The sequence below is a fragment of the Balaenoptera acutorostrata genome, chromosome 7 (assembly GCF_949987535.1).
Source record: "Balaenoptera acutorostrata chromosome 7, mBalAcu1.1, whole genome shotgun sequence".
NCBI lineage: Eukaryota > Metazoa > Chordata > Mammalia > Artiodactyla > Balaenopteridae > Balaenoptera > Balaenoptera acutorostrata.
The window spans coordinates 24,094,074-24,114,083 of NC_080070.1; the positions used below are offsets into that span (position 1 = coordinate 24,094,074).

Genomic DNA, 20,010 nt, shown 5'->3' on the forward strand with positions numbered 1-20,010 from the left:
CTTACTTTTTTTAAAAAAAGATTTTATTTTTTCTTTCCGTTCTGTTACTAGCTGGAGCTAAACATTGGCTGGGGCCCCAGGCGGCTGCTGGAAAGGCGCCCTCCCAGGAGCAGAAGGCTGGTTTAGGGGAAACTGGGGGCGGGGAGAGAACTCTAGGCTCTGCCCAGCGCGGTAGGGCTTCTCCCATCTTTCCCCGGCCAGGCCAAGGCCCTAGTCTGAGCTTCCCGACTGCAGAGCTAGGTTAGGAGACGTGGGGGAACACTCACCGGGAAGTGGGGTCACGCAGCCCTGCCCCTCCTCGCGGGCGGGGTGGGGGAGGCGCGGGCCAGCCGCCGCGGGGGTGGGGACCACCCACGGCGCCACGGGGCCCCGCCCCGGCCCCGCCCCGCGACGCGCCAGCCGGGCCTCCCTGCTCTCGGCGCTCGCCCGCTCTTCTTCGCGCGAGGAAGCCCTGCGCACGGCTGTAAATTTTTTTCCTGGATCTTCACTAAAGCAAGATGGGCCGCGGTACCCAGCTCTTTCAGATAAAGATGGAGGAGAGGGCTAGAGGGTCTAGACTGGGAGTGAAGAGATGGCCTTCCTCCTCCTCACTCCTCCCCCCTCCCTTCCCGGCGAGAGGGCTACACCGTGATTTACAGACGTATCCTTCCCTAACCCATCCGGAAAGTTTTGGGTAGCAAATTATTTTAGTTAGGAAAAAAAATTAACGTCAGGTTTGGGGATAAAATTATGCCGTTCCCAAATGCGAATGGGGAATCTCTTGAATTTAGACTGGAGGGAGCGGGGTTGTGGGAGGGGAATGGTGCATCTGCTAGAAGGAGCTGGGGTGAGTGGTGGGGCCGGGGAAGTACGGTAGCGTTTAGGAGAGTGTCCAGTCCCCTCTTGGAGGGAGGGCCCACCGGCCGGGCCCTTCTACCCCTCCCTTCCCAGTTGCCAGAATGGAAAATTCATGGAGTCCAGGTTAGCCCAGGTCAACAAACTTTTATTGCCATTTCTGGCTCCCCCAGCCCCAGCAAGATCCCTGCTTACACTGTAGAAATACTGAGCTCTGGTGCAGAGGAATGGGGGGCGGGGGGGTGTTACCTCTCGTTCTCTGCACACTGCCAAGGTTAAAAAAAAGAAACCCACTTACTGGAGAGCGAGGGCCATACAGGGGTGGAGTTCAAGGGGATGTATGGCTCAGTCCCACCTCTGCTGGCTGCAGAAGATAGAGACCATGGTTCCAGACATTTTTTAAAGGAGGGGAGACGGGGTGAATTTGGCTGCTTGTTGTACCCCTTGCAGTTGCTGCCACGTTTCCATGGAAATGAGGGAGGAGCAGGATGTAGCTCACTCTGACTACCTGGGAGGATGGCAGCACAGGCAGTTAGTAAACACATGGTCTTCCACTCCTCCCCAGCACATACGACTGTCCCCAGCCGACCCCCACGCTCACTGCCTGCTCCACTCCCTTCCCTTCTGGAGCCGGTATCATGCCAACCGGACTCCAGGCAGGGCGCGCTGGCAACAGCCAGAATGCGAGTATGTGCGGCAAGCTCAGCGGCGGCCCCAGCAGGTCTGTCAGTTGCAGTGCTTCGGTGGAAAGCCTGTTGCCCCCACAACTCTGTGCCACTGCTGCTGCTCAAGCATCTGCTCAGACAAAACAAGAACAGAAACCCAAATGGTGGAGGGTAGAAAGAATACAAAATGACAATGCTGAGAGCTAGGATGGGGAGAGGAGGCACGTCCTTCCCAGACTTGAGCCACCCGTGTACCCTGCCTTCTGGCGTCTGGAGTTTGCTTCTTCCCACTGGGCCGTCGCTTGTGGGCATGGAACCCAAGTCTCCATGTGGTGCTGAGAGCTGTAACCACTGCCGTTGGTTGATGAGGCTCGCCTGTTGCCCTAACGAGGAGGTGCAGGATGGATTCTCAGTACCATGGGTCAGCCCGGTGCTGCTGGTTGTAGAGCTGTAGTTTGATCTGATCTTTGATCTGACTCACGAGGATCATGGACAGCAGGATTCCCACCAGCTGGGAAAGGTGAGAAGGAATTGGGTCCCCAGCAATGAGTGATGCCTTTGTTTTCTCTAACTCAATTTTCCCAGTGCAGTCGGCACCATCACATCTCCTACCCTTCAGCAACGTTAGTGCCTGACACCCTAGCTGAGCCCCAGGTGCCCTCCCCCAAACAAAGGAGTCTTTACAGAATTGTGGGACCACAGTTTTACAGGGTAAGTTACCTGGGGGATGGCCAGGCCCAGTGCCACACCACCAAGTACGAAGAGGTTGCTGTGTATCCAGTTGACCAGTCTGTCAATACAGCCATTGGTGTAGATGACTTTACTAGCTTCCAAGTAGTCAAGGGCCTGCATACCTTGGCCACACATGGTGTTGATCACTGCCTGGGGAAAGAGTTGAAAAGCCAAGTGGGACTTCCATTCCAATAACTTTTTCTTTGGGGCCCTAGCTGATGGGCTTCCCACCCTTCCTAAACTCCTAAATTGTTAGAGAATATATGTGGAGGATGCTACGTTGGAAGTTGCTAAATGCAGACTTCCCTTCCTCTGAGACGTCTGAGTCCAGTTCTCCTTGCCTTAGAGACCTGTGCCTTCTGAACCCCCAAGTGGGCTACAGGAGTGCAAGATAACAGAGCCATCAGATTGGAGTGAAGAAAAACATCTGACAGCTGTCCTACAAAATTGACTGGCTAAACCAGGGGATGGAGATTCCCAATAGCAGCTGCCCTAATCAGAAAGTAACTCAGATCACTGCAGGAGGAAATGAGGTGGGATATGTGCTCACCTGGTTGGGGGTAGGCAAGCAACAGGAGTAAGGCACAGAGCAGCGCTCACGGCTGGGGTTGTCTTCTGAACAGTTAAAGTACATGTTCAGGGACCAGTCCTTGTAGGAAATCCCTCCACAGCAGCCGAACTGCAACAAAGCCCACCACAGGGGTTAAAATTACCACCCCCATCCCCACACTGAGGTGACAAGGGGAACTCTCAGAGCAACCAAAAGTCTATGGCAAGCTTGCACTTGCAAGTTCACGTTGTGTTGAAACACAACCTGGAACCTGGAGCTCAAGCTTCTCAGTGACCTTCCCCTGAAGAAGTTTTCTCTTCTTAATTTCTATCATTTTATATGTCTTGTTATAACTTGTTGTATATATATTTTGTTTTACACACTCAACTATGAGCTCCTTGAGGGCAGTTTCTGGTTTTGCAGTCCTGTATAGCATAGAGCTTGGCAAAAGTATATGTTCCAAAAATACTGGCTGAAATAAAGGATCAGTGCTACAAACATTTGCCTTAATATAGAGAAAGCACAGGAGGAGGCTCTTCAATATTGTGGGCCCATAATTACACCATGAAAGCAAACAGGATCCAAGTCAAGAGCGTTGCACCAAGCGAAGGGGAACTCAGCACTGGTCTCAAAAGCACTTTTGTTTCAAATTTAAGTTCTGACTCATAGCAGCATTATTTACAATAGGCAAAAGGTAGAAGTGACCCAAGTGTGCATCAAAAGATAAATGAATCAACAAAGTGCGGTATATACATATGATGGAATATCATTCAGCCTTATAAAGGAAGGAGTTTTGGCATATCCCACAACATGGATGAATCCTGAAGACATGCTAAGTGAAACAAGCCAGTCACAAAAGGACAAATAACAGTATTCATAGAGACAGAAATTCATAGAGATAGAACATAGAACGGTGGTTGCCAGGAGCTAGGGGGAGGGGGAAAATGGAGAGTTAGTGTTTAATGGGGTACAGAGTTTCAGTTTGGGAAGAAAGTTTTGGAGATGGACGGTGATGATGGTTGTACAACAATGTGAATGTACTTAGTGCTACAGATCTGTACACCTAAAAATGATAAATTTGATATTATGTATATTTTACCACAATTGAAAAAATCTGACTTTTGAATTGGTAATATTAAAAAATCTGCCCAGTTCCCCCTCCCACTATAAGTAACCACTTATAATGGTTTCCTTCATATCCTTCCAGATTCCTTTTGCAAACATGAATACATATTTTCCTGTCTCTTTTTACACAATTGGTAGATTACTATATATACTGTTCTTTGCCCTTAAAAGTACTTTTAAAGCTATGTGTGTTTTTTTTGCCAGACCCCTTCCCAGAATCCATTACCTGGCAGGTGATGAGGGTGAGGTGTCTCTTGGGATGGCATTAACTTTTGCCCACAGCTTCCCGGACCACTAGATGACCCCCCCCTCTTAGCCCATACCTTCTTCTGGCCAAAATCAATGAGGTTCTGCAGGTCCAAGTCATCTCGGTAGTGCACAATGGCATTATTGATGATCTCACTCACTTTCCCCCGTGCCTGCCAGAAACACGAGGAGGGAATCAGAACACAGGACTAACCCCTAACCTGCTCCTCCCTGCAGAAATAGCAATAGACCGTGGTCATCCTTCTTTATTTAAGTCAGCCTTGAAATCAGAACCAAGTCCTAGTGATGGAAGATGGCCAATTCCGAAGGCTGTGCATCCCTGGGCCCTCAGGTACCTGTGGGCAAGAAAAATGCTGGTCCTGCTGTTGCCTCTTCTCAGAGCCACATTTCAAGATAATCCAATATTTATCTATCTCTGAATACTATTACACAAAATACTTGTTGACTGATGCAAAGCAGCGAAACTAGTGTGTGTGTGTGTGTGTGTGTGTGTGTGTGTGTGTGTGTGTGTCCGGGGGCGGGGATGGGGGCAGTATTTAGTAGAAAAGGACTTACTGAGCTGAGGCACTGACCTCTAGTGGACATAAGAGAATTGCATCTCTTTAGACTCAAAACAGATCTGTATCATATTAGGATTTTACTAAGCCCGAAGGACTAGGACATTCTGAATTAACTCAGTGGCTCTCAAATTCATAGTTCTACCATGGTCTCTTCCTTCCTGCTTCATTACTTTTCTCAAAGTTTCCTATCCATAGTCCTATATTCTGCCCCTGCTAATCATTTGCCCTTTGGGAAAGAAATTCTGGTTCTTAATTAAAAGGGCTGTCACTGAATGGCAGACCACTTCCAGATATGGTAAGAGCTGTTCAAAGTGTTGTTTACTTCCCCCTTTTCTTACTTTTGTTTAGCCCAATAAATAATTTTTAAAAGAAATAAAAGGCTGTTCACGTTGTCTGTGGTCCACTTGATAAGTGAATTTTACTCAATCATTTGCCATTAAAGTTTACAGACTATTTTAACTTTTGGTTCATAGAATTTACTTCCCTGTTGGCCTCTCAGACTATCAGAGGAAAACACCTTACAATCTTGAAATCCTCTTTAAATATGGCAACTTTAAAGGCCATTCATTCATCCCTAAGGATAATCTTTCAGAGGCCAATGCTTCTCAGGGCAAGGACCACTGTGGTTAATTAGTCAGGCTAAGCACGGGCAGGAACCTTCCCTTCCTCCCTCTGGTTCACATCTGAGGAGGCCCTGTGACTCCCAGTGTTACCTTGTCTGAGAAGACGAAGCCCAGGACCCCGGCTGCCAGCTGTAGCAGGAACACGATGGTGAGACAGAGGGAGGACTGTGGGGAACAGGTGGAAAAGGGAGACAGTCTGTTACCATGCTGGGCGGTAGTTCTTTCCAGGGCCATGGCGAGTACTGGGGGGCCACGGGGCACTTCCTCCTAGGTGCCCCACACACAGTAAAGGCAGCTGCCTCTGGGACGCTGTCCTGGGGGTGGTCACCCTGTGCTGGGTCATCTGGGCTGAGCTCTACAGTGAGGAGTCGACAGCACAGGCCTTGGGGGCAGAGAGGGACAAAGGAAACTGAAAGGTTTCAGGAATGAGAGGCACGTGGAGGAGGCGGCCAGGGCATTTCTGGGGGCGCCCCTGACTACTCACTGTCTGCAGGAGGCAGATGTTCTCCCGGAGAGAGCCGATGCAGCCGCAGAAGGTGAGCAGGAACATGAGGACGCCCACCACAATCAGCAGGATGGCAGGGTCCACGGCCAGGCAGGCCAGCGCTGCTTCTGGGGGAGGGGGCTGCCTCTCAGTCTGAGTCTGGTGCCGACTGAGGGGGGTACCAGGGAGGGGGTGGGGTGCCCCCAAAACTGTCCTCTTCCCCTGGTGGGGGATTCTCCAGTGTGGCTGGGGGAAGGTTACAGGAAGCAGTACTGCCCTCCCATGGGGAGAACACAAAGGGCCCAGAAGGGTTTGTGGTGTTTAATTTGAGAAACTAACAAAAAGTAAGGGCCTTCATTCCCAGGCTTAACAGAGGAGGGACCACTTTCGCTCCAGAAAAGAATTAGAATGGCATTAGGCTCATTGGCTTTGCAGATTCCGTTTCCTGGAGACTTTGTGCAGAGGAATAGGAATGGAGGTTGAGTTAACTCCGGAACAGAGCGAAGGAAGGGCTACAGCCCCTGGTTACTCTTTGCACCCAGAAGCCTACCTTCTTCCCTAGACACTTCCTAAGCCTAAAATGCAGGCAGATCTCAGAAGACTCGTGGGAGCTCAGGGAAATCCAGGTGAACTGGCTTGGATGGCCTGATGGAGTAAGCCTCTAGGATTTGGCTAGAGGGTGGCTGCCCCCTCTAGCTCCATAGCTTATGTGGGAAGGAGAGCTGAAAGGCCAGGGCTGAAAGAGGCAGAGAAGAGTCGTGGGGAGATGGACGGGGACCTACAGCTCACCTGCATGCTTCATCAGCCGAGCGTAGACTCCCACGGCAACCATCACCATGGAAATCACCTGTGCAGACAGGGAAGGAGCCACACTCTGAGGTTTTGGAAATCAGGGAGCCCTGATAGCCGTGAGTAACCTTAAAGCAGAGTAGGAGGAGGACGACTCTTCCTGGACCCAGAAATGAGCATCTTTTTCCTCCCTGGCGATACTATTGATAAAATCTGTCAGTGCTTTACCTCCATGAAAAGCTTATACCAAGATTATCTCATTTAATCCTCACAACACGGTTATCTTGTGAGGCAGCTATTATCCCCATTTTACAGATGAGGAAATTAAGGCAATGCAAGGTTAAAACAGAATAGCAGTTAAAAACATGAGCTTCGGAGTGAGTTGAACCTGGGTCTGTGTTGGACAACTCTCTGAGCCTCAGTTTCTGTATCTGAAGATGGTAATTTAAAACAACTACGTTTAATAAGATTACTGTGAAAATGAAATAGAAGAATGCATGGAAAGCATTTAACACAATGCCTGATAATAAATATTATCTATCATTGCTAAGGATTAACTTGCCCAGGGTCACATAGAAACTGTGAAGTTCTGAATTTGAATCCAGCTACACCATAGGGGAGGTCTTAAAGCTGAAGCAGGCCTGAGTAGATGCTCCCAGGTCTCTAACCCTCTTGGAGGTCAATATGGTGTCAAATGCAAGAATGAAAGTACAAACCAGTGTGAAAGAATGCTTGCACATGAATGCGTGGGTGTAAAATAGCAGAACTACCTTGCAAAGGAATCTTTTTAAACCCTGATTCAGTGTGGAACAGAGAAGTTTAGACCTTTCAAACTTCCTGGCTTCTCTCTGAGAGAACAAACCCATCCAAGACCACCAGCGCTCCCTAAAGGGGCCTTCTCTATGCCCGGCCCTATGCCTCCAGGAGTGCAGCGTGGCCCAGTGTGCACATCCTTCGGCCACCCTTCCTTTGTGCCCAGTTCCCAGGCTGGTGCTAAGAAGCAGCTGGCTGTCACCATGGCAATAGCGGGGGCCAAGCTCTGGCTGGAGGGAGTTCTCAGCAGCAGGGACTTGACCAACCCAGTGGTGAAGGAGAGGGCTGGCTGCACTCCACTGTCCTGCAAGACAGAGACCAGCTGAGAAGAAACCATCTTGGGGCTTTGGTGGGAGAAGGGAATTGAGCACCTATAGCAGGTAATAGGGTCAGACTAGCCCCTCAGTAGAGAGACATTTTCCTTGGGAAACTCTACCGGCTGGTGCATTCAGCAGGAAATGGGAAACCCTTGTCTAAAACCGCGCCTTTCAGGACTCTTCTCGGCTTGTACACACAGCCCCTTCTCCTTGGTCCCCAATCATTTGACGCCGCCTCTGACTCGGGGCCAGATGTGTGATGTGCTGGCCCTCACACTCTTTGTCCAGGAGAGAGGGAGCTGCTTGCAGAGAGAGCTGTGTGAGGGGCTGCAGGTGCCAGCTGGCTTCTTGTCCCACAGCACAGCCAGGCTCAGGGAGCAAGGGGGAGTTGGTGGGAGGCAAGGAAACCACACAACCGAGATCCTGGTTACCCCACAGGCCTGGAAGCACAAGCCCTTTGCCAGAGTGATCGGGCATCTCTGTCTGCCCTTTAAAACTCACCACAGCCAATTACGGTTCTGAATATCACTTTACTGAATCATTAAAAAATATGTATCTGGGGCTTCCCTGGTGGCGCAGTGGTTGAGAATCTGCCTGCTAATGCAGGGGACACGGGTTCGAGCCCTGGTCTGGGAAGATCCCACATGCCACGGAGCAGCTGGGCCCGTGAGCCACAATTGCTGAGCCTGCGCCTCTGGAGCCTGTGCCCCGCAACGGGAGGGGCCGCGATAGAGAAAGGCCCGCGCACCGCGATGAAGAGCGGTCCCTGCACCGCGATGAAGAGTGGCCTCCGCTTGCCGCAACTGGAGAAAGCCCTCGCACGAACCGAAGACCCAACAGAGCCAAAAATAAATAAATAAATAAATAAATAAATAAATAAATAAATAAATAAATAAATAAATAAAAAAGAAAATCCTTTCATTGCCTTTCCAGGCTTGCAATTTATAAAAAAAAAAAAAAAAAAATATGTATCTGCTCTTTACTTCTGTTGCTCCCAGGCTCCTCACTGTTTTGTCACATGTTAAATTTTCACTAAGGTGTATAACTTTCCACAAAGACGGTCTCTGATTAAATCCTAACACAGCTAAAACAAGAAAGGAAAAGTAAAGAGATGCCGTGTGTCGCAGGGTAACTTAATTCCATGGGTGGGCTTGTAATTATAGCAGTTGCTCCGTCTCTATCTGTGGTACGTAGAAAAGTGTCCTCCCAAAGATGTCCATTCTTAATTCCCAGAATCTGTGAATATGTAACCTTACACAGCCAGAGGGGCTTTGCCAATGTGATTAAGTTAAGGACCTTGCAACTGGGGAGATTATCCCAGTTGGCCCAATATAATCACAAGGGACCTTATAAGAGGGAGGCAAGAGGGTCAGAGTCAGAGGAGGAGATATGTATGACAACAGAAGCAGAGTTTGGAGTGTGTGCCGTAAGCTGAAGAACGTGAACAGCCTCTAAGAGCTGGAGAAGGCAAGCAAACAGATTCTTACCTAGAGCCTCCAGAAGGAACCATTCCTGCTGACATCTTGATTTTTGCTCAGTGAGACCTGTTTTGGACTTCTGACCTTCAGAACTATGAGAAAACTAATTTGTGTTATATTAAACCGTTAAGTTTGTGGCAATTTGTTACAGCAGTAATAGGAAACTCATACACTATCCAAATCCAATTCATCAGCTGTTATGTAGGAGATACCCTGAGGACTGCAAAGATGAGCAAGATGTGGTCCCTGCCCTTAAGGAGGTGCATCCGTTACCTGGGACGGGGCAAGAGCATCTAGAGCCTAATGCAGTGCTTCTTAACCTTGGCTGCCATTAGAATGGGGGGCACGGAGGAGAACTTAAAAACTGCTGATGCCTAGGCTGCACCCCAAACCCAGTATATCAGAATCTCTGGCACTAGAACCCAGGCAACAGTGTTTCTGAATGCATACCAGGTGATTCCAACATGCAGTCAAGTTCAAGAACCACAAGCCTAAAGCACACTCAGCCAGGGATCTAGAGCAGTAGGTGCTGGCTATGTGAAAAGCAAGATTAAGACATTAATATTATCATTAATATTGAATATGATCATTAATGATACTGCTTACCTGGAACTCACTAGCTAACTCTAAAATTCTGCATTTCTGTCATTGATCTGCCTCTTTATCCTGCAGTCAAGCTTGCCCTTTCACACTTCTATTCCTGCCCACATCTCCCACCCTGAATTCCTCAAAGCTGCTGCCATTCCAAAGTTAGTGCTGCTGCTGTTAACAGCATAGCATTTTAGAGCTGAATAGAAGCTTAGATATGAACTCAGCCACTCACCTTTTTTTTTACAGATGAGGCCAAAAGAGGGAAGTGATATTTGACCAAATGCACATGGGTGCCGTGGCAATATCTGGACTAAACCCCATTTCCAGTCTCAGGTACTGTCTACAATATATCAGTCTTTGCTACAAAATCTTATGACACCCTACAATATCACCAATGATCTCCTTTCATGATGAGAATGGAGATAAAGACACTTCTCTTCCTAGAATAGCTTTTCATATTCTGGCTAGAATGAAGCCTCGCTGGAAACTTTCAAAAGCTAGACAGTTTTTAAAATAGCTGAGTCCAGCCAAAGGCATGTTCTTGAAGAGTTGTCAATCAAATTATATAAAATAATTTGCACGCACCAGTACCTTTATCCTTATGTAAGGTGAGTAATCACCTTATAAAGAAAATAGCCATCCCCTGGGCTCCTTGGAGAAATGGCTGATCCTAGGACTGGGGTGGGAAATAGATAAGTCTGGAGCATCTTGTGGTGCCAGAAGGTAAGGAAATACTCAAAAACAAACAAAAAACAAAAACAAAACCCCACATTCGTGTGGCTATGCCAAAGAGACATCAAAATAAAAGAGTATGGAATTGCTACCCCAAATATAAAATAAATACCCATGAGTCCATACTGATATAAATGACTTAATAAATAAATAAATGAGGGAGAAAAGACAAATCCCCCACGCAGAAGAATCCCAGATACTTTATGGAGGTAGTGCACTGTCAAGAACGTGGAGCATACATAACTCCCCACTTCCAAGTGTGGGCGGCACATAGTAACTTCCTTCCAAAGAGAACAGTATGGAAAAGGGGGGAAAAGACTAACTTTACAGTGGAGAAGCCTCACTACCTCAGCCAGGTGATCAAGGTCAACATCAACAGAGGTCATTGATACATGAGATTAGGTGATGAAAATGGCACTTCCCTTCTGTGCTCCTCCTTCCCCAAACCCATAACCCCAGTATAACCATGAGAAAACATCAGGCAAGTTCCAATAGAGGGACATTTTACAAAATGTCTGACCAGTACTCCTGAAAACTGTCAAAGTCATCAAAAACAAGGAAATTCTGAGAAACTGCCACAGCCAACAAAAACCTAAGGAGACATGACAACTGAATGAAATTCAATATCCTGGATGGGATCCTGGAACACAAAAAGGGCATTAAGTAAAAACTAAGGAAATCTGAATAAAGTATGGACCTTAATGATCATGCCACTAATTGTAACAAATGTATCATACTCATGTAAGATGTTAATAAAAAGAGACACTGGATGTGGGATATATGGGAAGTCGCTGTACCACCTTCTCAAAAGTTTCTATAAAACTAACACTGTTCTAAAAAATGAAATCTATTTAAAAAATAGTCACCCTCAATTTGTTAGTCTTGTAAATCCACACTTTTTAATATCATATTTTCTTAAACTGGGATTCACTTGCATGCAATTTTACAACCTTTAATCAGGGTGATTTCTGCTTACACCAAAACATATGGCAGTGGATCTTAAAACTGTTCAGATGACAAGGCACTAACAGTGCTCTGTTGGTGTACACTATACGATCTTGACATATCAGATTCTTTTTGAAGCTTTAATATGCTACTACTGCTATCTAATTTACAGTCATATTTAACTTTCCCCAATTATCACAATAATGTCCTTTATAACTGTTTTTTTTCCCCCTTTTTTCTGGTTCAGGATCCAGTCAAGGATCATGCATTTAGTGATCAAGTCTCCTTTAGCCTGGAACAGTCTCACAGCTTTTTTTCTTTTCTTTGTTTTTGGTTTTTCAAGACACCAACTTTTAAAAAATCGTGGTAAAATACATATACCACAAAATTACTCATTTTAAAGTGTACAGTTCAGTGGCCTTAAATACATGCATACTGCTATGCAACCACCACCACTATCAGGTTCCAGGACATTTTCATCACCCCAAATATAAACCCTGTACCCATTAAATGGTCATTCCCATTCCCTCCACTCCTCCAACCCCTGGCAACCACAGATCTGCTTTCTGTCTCTATGGTTTTGCCTATTATGCACATTTTCTATAAATGGAATACATAATATGTGGCTCTTTGTGTCTGCCTTCTTTCACTTAGCATAATGTTTTCAAGATTCATCCATGTTGTAGCATGTAAGAGTACTTCAATACGTTTTATGGCCTAATAATATCCCATTGTATGGATAGAACCCAATTTGTTTATCCATTCATCCACTGATGGACATTTGGGTTGTTTCTACCTTTTGGCTATTGTGAATAGTGTTGCTATGAATATCCATGTACAAGTTTTTTTTTTTTTTTTTTTTTTTGGGCCACACCACAAGGCTTGTGGGATCTTAGTTCCCCGACCAGAGATCAAACCCAGGCCCACAGTAGTGAAAGCACCGAGTCTTAACCACTGGACCACTAGGGAAGTCCCCATGTACAAGTTTTTGTTTGAATACCTGTTTTCAGTTCTCTTGGGTATAGACCCAGGAGTGGAACTGCCAGGTCATATGGTAATTCTATGTTTAATTTTTTAAGGAACTGCCAAACTTTTTTCACAGCAGCTGCACCATTCCACATTCCCACCAGCAATGTACGGGGTTCCAATTTCTCCATATCCTTGCCAACACATGTTCTGATATTTTTTCTTTTGACACTGAAATTTTTTTGGTAAGTCCAGGCCAGTCGTTTGGCTTAATGTCCCTCAATTTGGATGTCAGATTGTTTCTTCCCAATTAGATTCAGACGACATATTTTTGACAGGAATATTACACAGATAATGTATCCTCCTCAATGTGTCATGTGAGGAAGCATGACATACTAATTTCTATCATAGAAATAAGGAACAATTTTACTAACAGATGATTCAGCTGTTAGACGTATGTCTCTGCATCTCATAAAATAATATGGCAATACTCTAAATAGTTTCCTAGTTTTCTATAATGTTTGTTGCTACTTGTCCTCTTCCCTTTGCCTTCTGCTTGCACTTGGTGGCAGAGAAGCAGTTGTTGTCTTGGAGAGAAGATGGGAGAAAACAGAAAATGGAGAAAAGCCTTTCCGTTATCTTGACTTTTTTTCTGTAAATCAGGAAAAGACAGTTATGATTTGATGTGAGGAAAACCCTTATTCTAGCCCCTAGGACACTACTTCACGGCCATCAGTACTAAGAGGTAAGTGGTTATAGGGCCCCAAGTTGAGGTCCTGAACAAGAGTTCTTCTCCTGTCTCTAATGCTCAAATGCCGATAATTACAGGCAAATTAGCTGTTGGAATCCATTTTCACTGGATTGTACCTTAAGATCAATGTGGTGTGAAAAGCTCTGAGGAGTGGACCTAGGGAAGGTCCTTAAAGACATCAGTGGAGTCTCTGTTCCTATGATATATATGAAACTTCTCTGTAAACTATAAAATATAAAGATGCCATTAATTGTCATCTCCCTCTAGCTAACAGTAGGAATGTGAGCAAGAGTGTTCAAGGCTGAAGGAAGTCAGGCTCAAGGCTGGCCCTTACCTAGACTCAATCCCCACCTAGTTGCCACTCGTCAGGAGGAGCACTCATCCTAGCTCTCCAAGTCCATCCCCAACAGGTGACTTCTAGGAGCCAATTCTAACAACGAGGTAACAGCTACCTTTTGTTGAGTGCTAAGGGCCAGGCACCGGACTAACCACTGTATGTATACTATGACCACAACCCCAAGAGGGTGTTAGGATCTCCACTTTATAGAACTGATGTTGGGAGAACGCACTCAGTTAGTGAGTGGCTAAAGAGGGACTGGAATGTAGGTCCACATGGCTCCAGAGCCTTATGACCTCGGTCACATGGCTGCCTCCCTCTCTGCCTCCTACCAGGACATGTGTATTCACTTCCAGGCATCATGTGAGGTGGGAAGGAGCTGCCTGCAGTTATCTTGGGTGAGCAGCGTGTAATCTCCAGACTGGGCGGGGCTCAGGCAGGGGGAAGTAAAACAGCATCAGGAGGGCCCTGCAGGACCCAGAGGGAAGTCCCTGGAACGGCGCCTGAAAGGGGCAGACGGGGCATCACCACCCAGGGCCCACCAGCCACCGAGAGAAAGCCCGGCCTGTCCACCTTCCACGTTCTAAAGTCCAGTCTGCATGAACTGGGTGGATGTGTCTCAGAGTCCTCACCTCTTCTTTGGAATAAATCTTTTACCCTCTTCTTCTGAAGGTGGCAGTGGGGAACAGCTGAGAGTAGAGTGATTCCCTGCATGGGAATCAAAACACTGTCCCTTCCCAGAGGGACATTGGGAGGGAGGGGTCTGTACCTCCAGCTTCTCAGTCCTTTCTATCCTTATTTCTGGATGAAGTCAAAGAAATCACATCCTGCTAGCCCTAAAGTAGGGCCTCCTCTCTCACTGCCCAGGATCTGCACACACTGGTCCTTCAGTGGTCATCCTGGCACCACCATTGTTCCTGGGTTTCTGAAGTGGCAACTATCCGTGTGAAACTGGCTCTTGGCTTTCTCCCTCTGGATAGGATGGAATTGTCCTGCTGGAGTAGAGGAGTCCACAGGGCTCTTTCCTCTCCAATGTCTGGGCCAACCCTTTAGCTCCTTCCTTAGGCCATGGCTGGTTTTGGTTTTCCAAGGGTATAAACGAGGAAGGAAAGTTCACAAGTGCTCAAAGTAGTATAAACACGCAAACTCACAGCCTGGAGTTACCAGCCTGACACACAGCCTGCTATCCGGACTCTAAGAGATGCTTTTCTTTTATTCTTTTTAAAGGCTGCTTGAAGTTTATGATTTTCTACTTGGTCCAAGGCAAACAGAGCTATCTGGGGAGTTAAGAAGGCATGCATGTGACTTGACAGCAAAGAGTGTGGTTCTTGTCTTCATTCTTGGTATTGTTGTTGTTGTTGTTATTGTTTTTATAAAAATAATGTGATAGCGACTTCCCTGGTGGCACAGTGGTTAAGAATCCGCCTGCCAATGCAGGAGACACGGGTTCGAGCCCTGGTCTGGGAAGATCCCACATGCTGCGGACCAGCTAAGCCCGTGCGCCACAGCTACTGAGCCTGCACTCCAGAGCCCGCAAGCCACAACTACTGAGCCTGCGAGCCACAACTACTGAAGTCTGCACGCCTAGAGCCCATGCTCCACAACAAGAGAAGCCACCGCAATGAGAAGCCCACGCACCGCAACAAAGAGTAGCACCCGCTCGCTGCAACTAGAGAAAGCCTGCGCACAGCAACAAAGACCCAATGCAGCCAAAAATAAATAAATAAATAAATAAATAAATAAATAAATAAATAAATAAATTTATATATATATATAAAAATAATGTTATAATTCATTTATTGCAGCCTGGTTAGTCTATAGGGAAAGGAGGGAAAAAATGGGGGAGGAAATGGGCTCTGCCTCCTAGCATATTTAAGTAGTTGTGTGTGTGTGTGTGTGTGTGTTTGTGGTGGGGGGATGGGGGCATAAGGGACCCTGTCACTCAGGAGGGGCTTTTGCCAGGCTTGATGCCTGATCATTTCCTCATGGCTTCTGAGCCAGGTTACAACAGATAGTGCTGCAGGTGGTTTGGGGCATCCTGAGTGCCCTGGGGACTCCAATATAGCGGTCCTAGGCAGGCAAGTGAACTTGTTGAAGAAGATACCTCACCAGAGGCCTGGATCAGCCTAGGGAAGACCTGGAAGGGGGTCCACGTGTGCTGTGTGTGGTAATTAGGCCCTGAGGGAGATGCTGGAGGGGATGGCTGCCATTTTTTCTGACCTGGCTTGAGGGAGGGGTGCCAGGCCCACTGCAGAAAAGAACACAGGACAATATTCCAACCAGGAATGCTGGAGGACTTAACGTTGTGCTGCATCCTGAAAGGCTAGTGTCCATGAGAGAGGGAGGAAGGGCATCATGCCTCCACCCTGTAGGCTCTGCTCTCTCATCCCCCATTCAATAAACATTCAATAAGTACCCACTCTCTGCCAAACACAGCTGGGCACTGAGAATCCAGAAGTGAATAAGGCAGTCTCTATTCTCGGGAGCCTGAAGTCTAGAGGGGGAGAAAAATAGAAACACATAATTGCAGCACAGGTAAAGAAAGATCTGACAATCGAAATATGTACGAGGTGCCATGGGAGCCCTGAGGCATCGCCACTAAGGAAGCCTCAGCTGAGACACAGGGGCAGGAGATCTGAGCTTCTGGGCTTTGCCTGACTCAAAAGCCACCCCAACTGCTGCCCAGGGTGGGAAAAGGATCAGCAAGGAAGGAGATGGCTGCTGTAGGCAGCACTGATAATGTTCCTGCCAACATACGCCCAAGATGATAAAGCATGTACGAGCCCACTCTCTTCCCTCTGCACAGAGCTGTCCGATACAGGGAGGAAAAGAAAGTCAACTACTTCTTAACTGAAAGACTAAAATACAACTTCTGTGATCTTGAGGCAACTCTCCAAGCCATGGGATCCTAACAATCAGTAACCCAGCAGCACAATTCTGGGGAGAAAATCAGAACTCCTGGGCAAAAGGGGAAGTGAGATTTGAAACATGAACAGGTGGACTAGGTCCTGGTCCCAAAGGAGCCAGGAGCTTTCTGAGTCAGACACCAAATGCCCCAAGGATCAGGGCTCCTAGAGAAGCAGCAGGGATAGCCACTGCCACCACTGAGTATGAGCCCAGACAATGCTGGCTACCATCCCAAGGTGATCCAGGCCCAGACACAAACACCACCCATACACAGCTCCCCGGCACCTGGCCAGAACATGCACTCTGTCTGGAAAAGGAGTGGGCTGACAGTCCCAGCCATGGCACTCAGGTGCCTCCTGAGCAGAAGAGGGGAATTTGATTAGGATGGTGGAAGCCTGCAAAAAAGAAACCACACTAACCAGTCCCTAAAGGGGGGATGGGAAGACAAATGACCCCTGGTCTGGGGAAGCAGCTCTTCATCTCCAGCTGGCCTTGTGTGGAACGAACTCTGCGGCTCTGGACCTGGGGGGAGAAGTGGCACTAATGCCAAAACAGTATTGTCCCCTGGGAAGGTCAATGTCCCAGGGATACTGGGACACAAAAAAGATGCATCCTTAGATCTAGCCTCAGCTCTTGAAGGAAGAAAACAGTCCCCAAAGTGATGCATTCATCTTTAAATAGTTCACAGAGGCAGAAAAAAATTTCTCCTTTAGAGGAGAAAGCTTAAGGACAGAGAGACAGATATATTGGCTTGGGGTCACACAGTAAGTTGGCGCCAGAAAGAAACTGGGCCCCTTGTCCTTCAGTGTGCCATTTCTAGTGCCAACGACTTCTTGTGAGTCTAAAGTAGGGCCAAGAGGGGGCTCTCCTCTAATTTGGGATGGTGCCAGCTTGGTTAGCCAGGTCCTCTGACCTTGAATGAAGCATTTGTACCAAGATAAATGGGTCTAAGGAGCCAATTCTCTCCCTTGCTGCGACCTCCCAAAGTCATTTATCTGGCAAAAGGCCGGTGGGGTAGAGTGGGGAAGTCCAGGAAAATTACTGAGAACACAAGTGTAACAGATGCACCCAGCTGTTGTAGCTGGGGAGCACAGATAAGGGTGAAGTGCCAAAGGCTCCAAAGAAGACGCAAGCAGAGGCCTGGTTGATAGAGGAAGTTAGAGTGAGGACCTGAGGTCCCTGGGATGCTAGTGCTGGCTCTGAGGATGGCGTGCATTGGCCTGGGACACTCAGTGAGCATGTAAGAGGGTTCTCAGGAACTTGCTTTTAGGTGGGGGGTTCCCCTTAGGACATCCCCCAGCCTGGCAGAGTGTGAGATTTTCTTCCATTCTTGCCTGACCTCCAGCTGAAACAGAACCTACACCATGAAACTTGTGTTGACTAGTTAACTACTAATACTGCTAACACCCCAGCCACAGTAGCAGCCATCTGGGCCAAGGACTTCCCCTAGAGGCACTGTGGTTCAGTAGAAAAAAAAATCACCAGATCAAGTCCACTAACCAGCTGTTGGACCTAGGATAAAACAACATCTCTATGCTTTGGCTTTCTCATATATAAGATGCAAGTACTGGACAAGATGTCTTCCAATTTTTTTCCAGTTCTAAAACTGAGAATTTGTTAGGAGTTCAAACTTCATTTTTCCCAGCACAATGGCTGAGAATGAGCTGTCATCACCACCCTCTGGGATTTCTCTCATTTTTCCCAACGGGCTAGCACTTACGTACTTTGTGTCTGTTCACACCACGGCCCCTGTGAAACCTTTCCAGCAACTGGCTTAGCTGCCTAGTCTGCTCCCTCTCCTAGGAAACGTATTTTAGACTCCTCCCTCCTGCAAGTCTGAACTGTAGGTCTCAGGCAGAGGTGGGCAAGCATAACAGGCTCTTAGAGCAGCAGCTCTGGTGTAGTTGGTGCTGGAAGAGAAATTGGGGAAAGGGGGTGGATCTCCCAATGTTCTCAAACCCAGAGAGGCTCAGGGACTCTCTAGACCTGAAACAGGATTGAGCTAGCATTTCATGATCTGGTCCAGCTGCATTCTCAGCTCCAGCAGAGTATTTGTGGCATCCTTGATCATGCTGGATTTTTATGGAGGAGGAGACTAAGGCCTACAGAGGTGGACATATTGCCCATGTTAGTCAAGTTAACAATTAATGGCAGAGTGGGGATGAGAATCTAGGCAGTCCCGGTCCAATATTTTTTCTACTTTTCCAGCCCCAAGCAGAAGATTCTGAAAGGACCCCTGGACTTCCAGCCCAACATAGGGTCTATTTAAAGAAGCTGAAGACTGTCAAACTCCCCGGGATGGAGCCTGGTCCTGAGAAAGGTGGGGGCAAAGTTTGGGACAGTTCTGGGAAAGACATCCGCACCTGAAGGCCCTTCCTGTCCTTTCTCAGCCTTTGGAGGGAGGAAGGGCAGCAGAGGCCTGCAAAAGGAAGAGGTGAAAGCCCCTTAACTCATTCTCTCTGAGGTAAGGGAGAGAGAAGGTTTGGGTTTCCCTCCTTCCTCTTTTTTCTTTGCCAGGAGGGCCTCCCAGCCCCCAGGCCTGAAAAATCCCCTAACCATGAAGGTATCAGTGGGTCTGGAAAACCCGCTCCTCCCGCTCAAAACCACCTTTTTGGCCTGACACAGACCCTCATCCGATGCCGAGAGGAGAATACCCAGAAGTCTGCACTGAATCCCCTGCATCTCCCCCACCCCAACACGCTCTGCAGACAAGGAGCCACTGTGGTGTCTCTGCTTAGGATAAATTACCCCAAAGTACGCTCTTCTCAGAAAACTCGGCAGTGCCGCTCACCACGTTCGCCTTGAACCGGGCATCCGGGGACGACCTCTCCTCGGCGCGGGCAGCCCACTCAACCCTCCAGGGGGTGCCCTGCAGCCCAGGTGCCCCCACGACCCCCAAGCCTCACCCAGAAGAGCATGTTGAAGAAGAAGAGCAGGTATTTCACCAGCGGACTGACGAAGGAGAAGTCCTCCCCGTAGGCGGCCGGCGCCCCGGGTCTCCGGGCCATGGTCCAGCCGCCGCCGCCCCCGGGGGCCTATCTCCCCGCGGCGGCCGGCCCACCTGAGCGCTCCGCGCCCGGAGGCATGAGTCGTGCCACGGCCGGAGCCCGAGCGGCGGGGGAACTGCGCTGCGGCGGGAGGTGCCCACGCCGTGCCTCCGGGAGAAGCGCGGGCAGGGGAACGGCGCCGCTACTGGCGCCGCCGGGAGTCGCGGGAGCTGCCGCGGGCAGCGCGAGCGGCAGAGACTCCGCTGTGGCTGGAGGACTAGCCCGGCCCGCCGGGCTCCCAGGAAACCGGGCCCGCCCTCGACCTCCATTGGCTCGTCTGCCGAAGCCTGATTTCTCATTAGTCGGTCTCTGATGTCACTAAGTATCCAACCGTCCCTCTTTTCCAAGAGGCGGGGGAGACACCTGTTCTGTGAGGCACAACTTGTTAAAGGGTCAGCGGTACTACCTCCTCCCCCAAGAAGGAAAGCATCCAGGCTGCAGCTACTCAAGGGAAAAAGGATGAGGAGGAATGCACACTGCATCACGCACCCACCTCC

At 48.3% G+C, this 20,010-nt stretch overlaps 1 protein-coding gene across 3 annotated transcripts; it reads right to left on the minus strand.

Moving 5' to 3' along the window:
• Positions 1-961: 961 nt before the first annotated feature.
• TSPAN33 (tetraspanin 33) lies at positions 962-19,721 on the minus strand. Of its 3 annotated transcripts, XM_057550476.1 has the most exons (9): positions 19,373-19,456; positions 9,247-9,329; positions 6,630-6,687; positions 5,841-5,968; positions 5,447-5,521; positions 4,230-4,325; positions 2,782-2,910; positions 2,220-2,381; positions 962-2,010 (listed from the first exon to the last, which is right to left on the minus strand). In XM_057550476.1, the coding sequence occupies exons 3-9, from the start codon at positions 6,676-6,678 to the stop codon at positions 1,909-1,911; spliced, it is 741 nt and encodes a 246-aa protein (XP_057406459.1). In that variant the 5' UTR covers positions 6,679-6,687; positions 9,247-9,329; positions 19,373-19,456; the 3' UTR covers positions 962-1,908. The 3 variants fall into 3 exon arrangements, with proteins under 3 accessions (XP_057406459.1, XP_007177242.2, XP_007177241.2); XM_007177180.2 differs by lacking the exon at positions 9,247-9,329 and having other exon boundaries at positions 5,841-5,965; positions 19,373-19,721; XM_007177179.2 differs by lacking the exon at positions 9,247-9,329 and having other exon boundaries at positions 19,373-19,720.
• Positions 19,722-20,010: the final 289 nt, after the last annotated feature.

What these genes read in the sequence shown, in the direction of transcription:
- TSPAN33 (XM_007177179.2), bottom strand. Translation starts at nt 19,474, where the DNA reads ATGGCCCGGAGACCCGGGGCGCCGGCCGCCTACGGGGAGGACTTCTCC. An exon ending in TCTTCAACATGCTCTTCTGG is followed by an intron (nt 6,688 to 19,372) that starts GTGAGGCTTGGG and finishes CTGTCTGCACAG; the next exon opens with GTGATTTCCATGGTGATGGT. An exon ending in ACATCTGCCTCCTGCAGACA is followed by an intron (nt 5,522 to 5,840) that starts GTGAGTAGTCAG and finishes TGTTCCCCACAG; the next exon opens with TCCTCCCTCTGTCTCACCAT.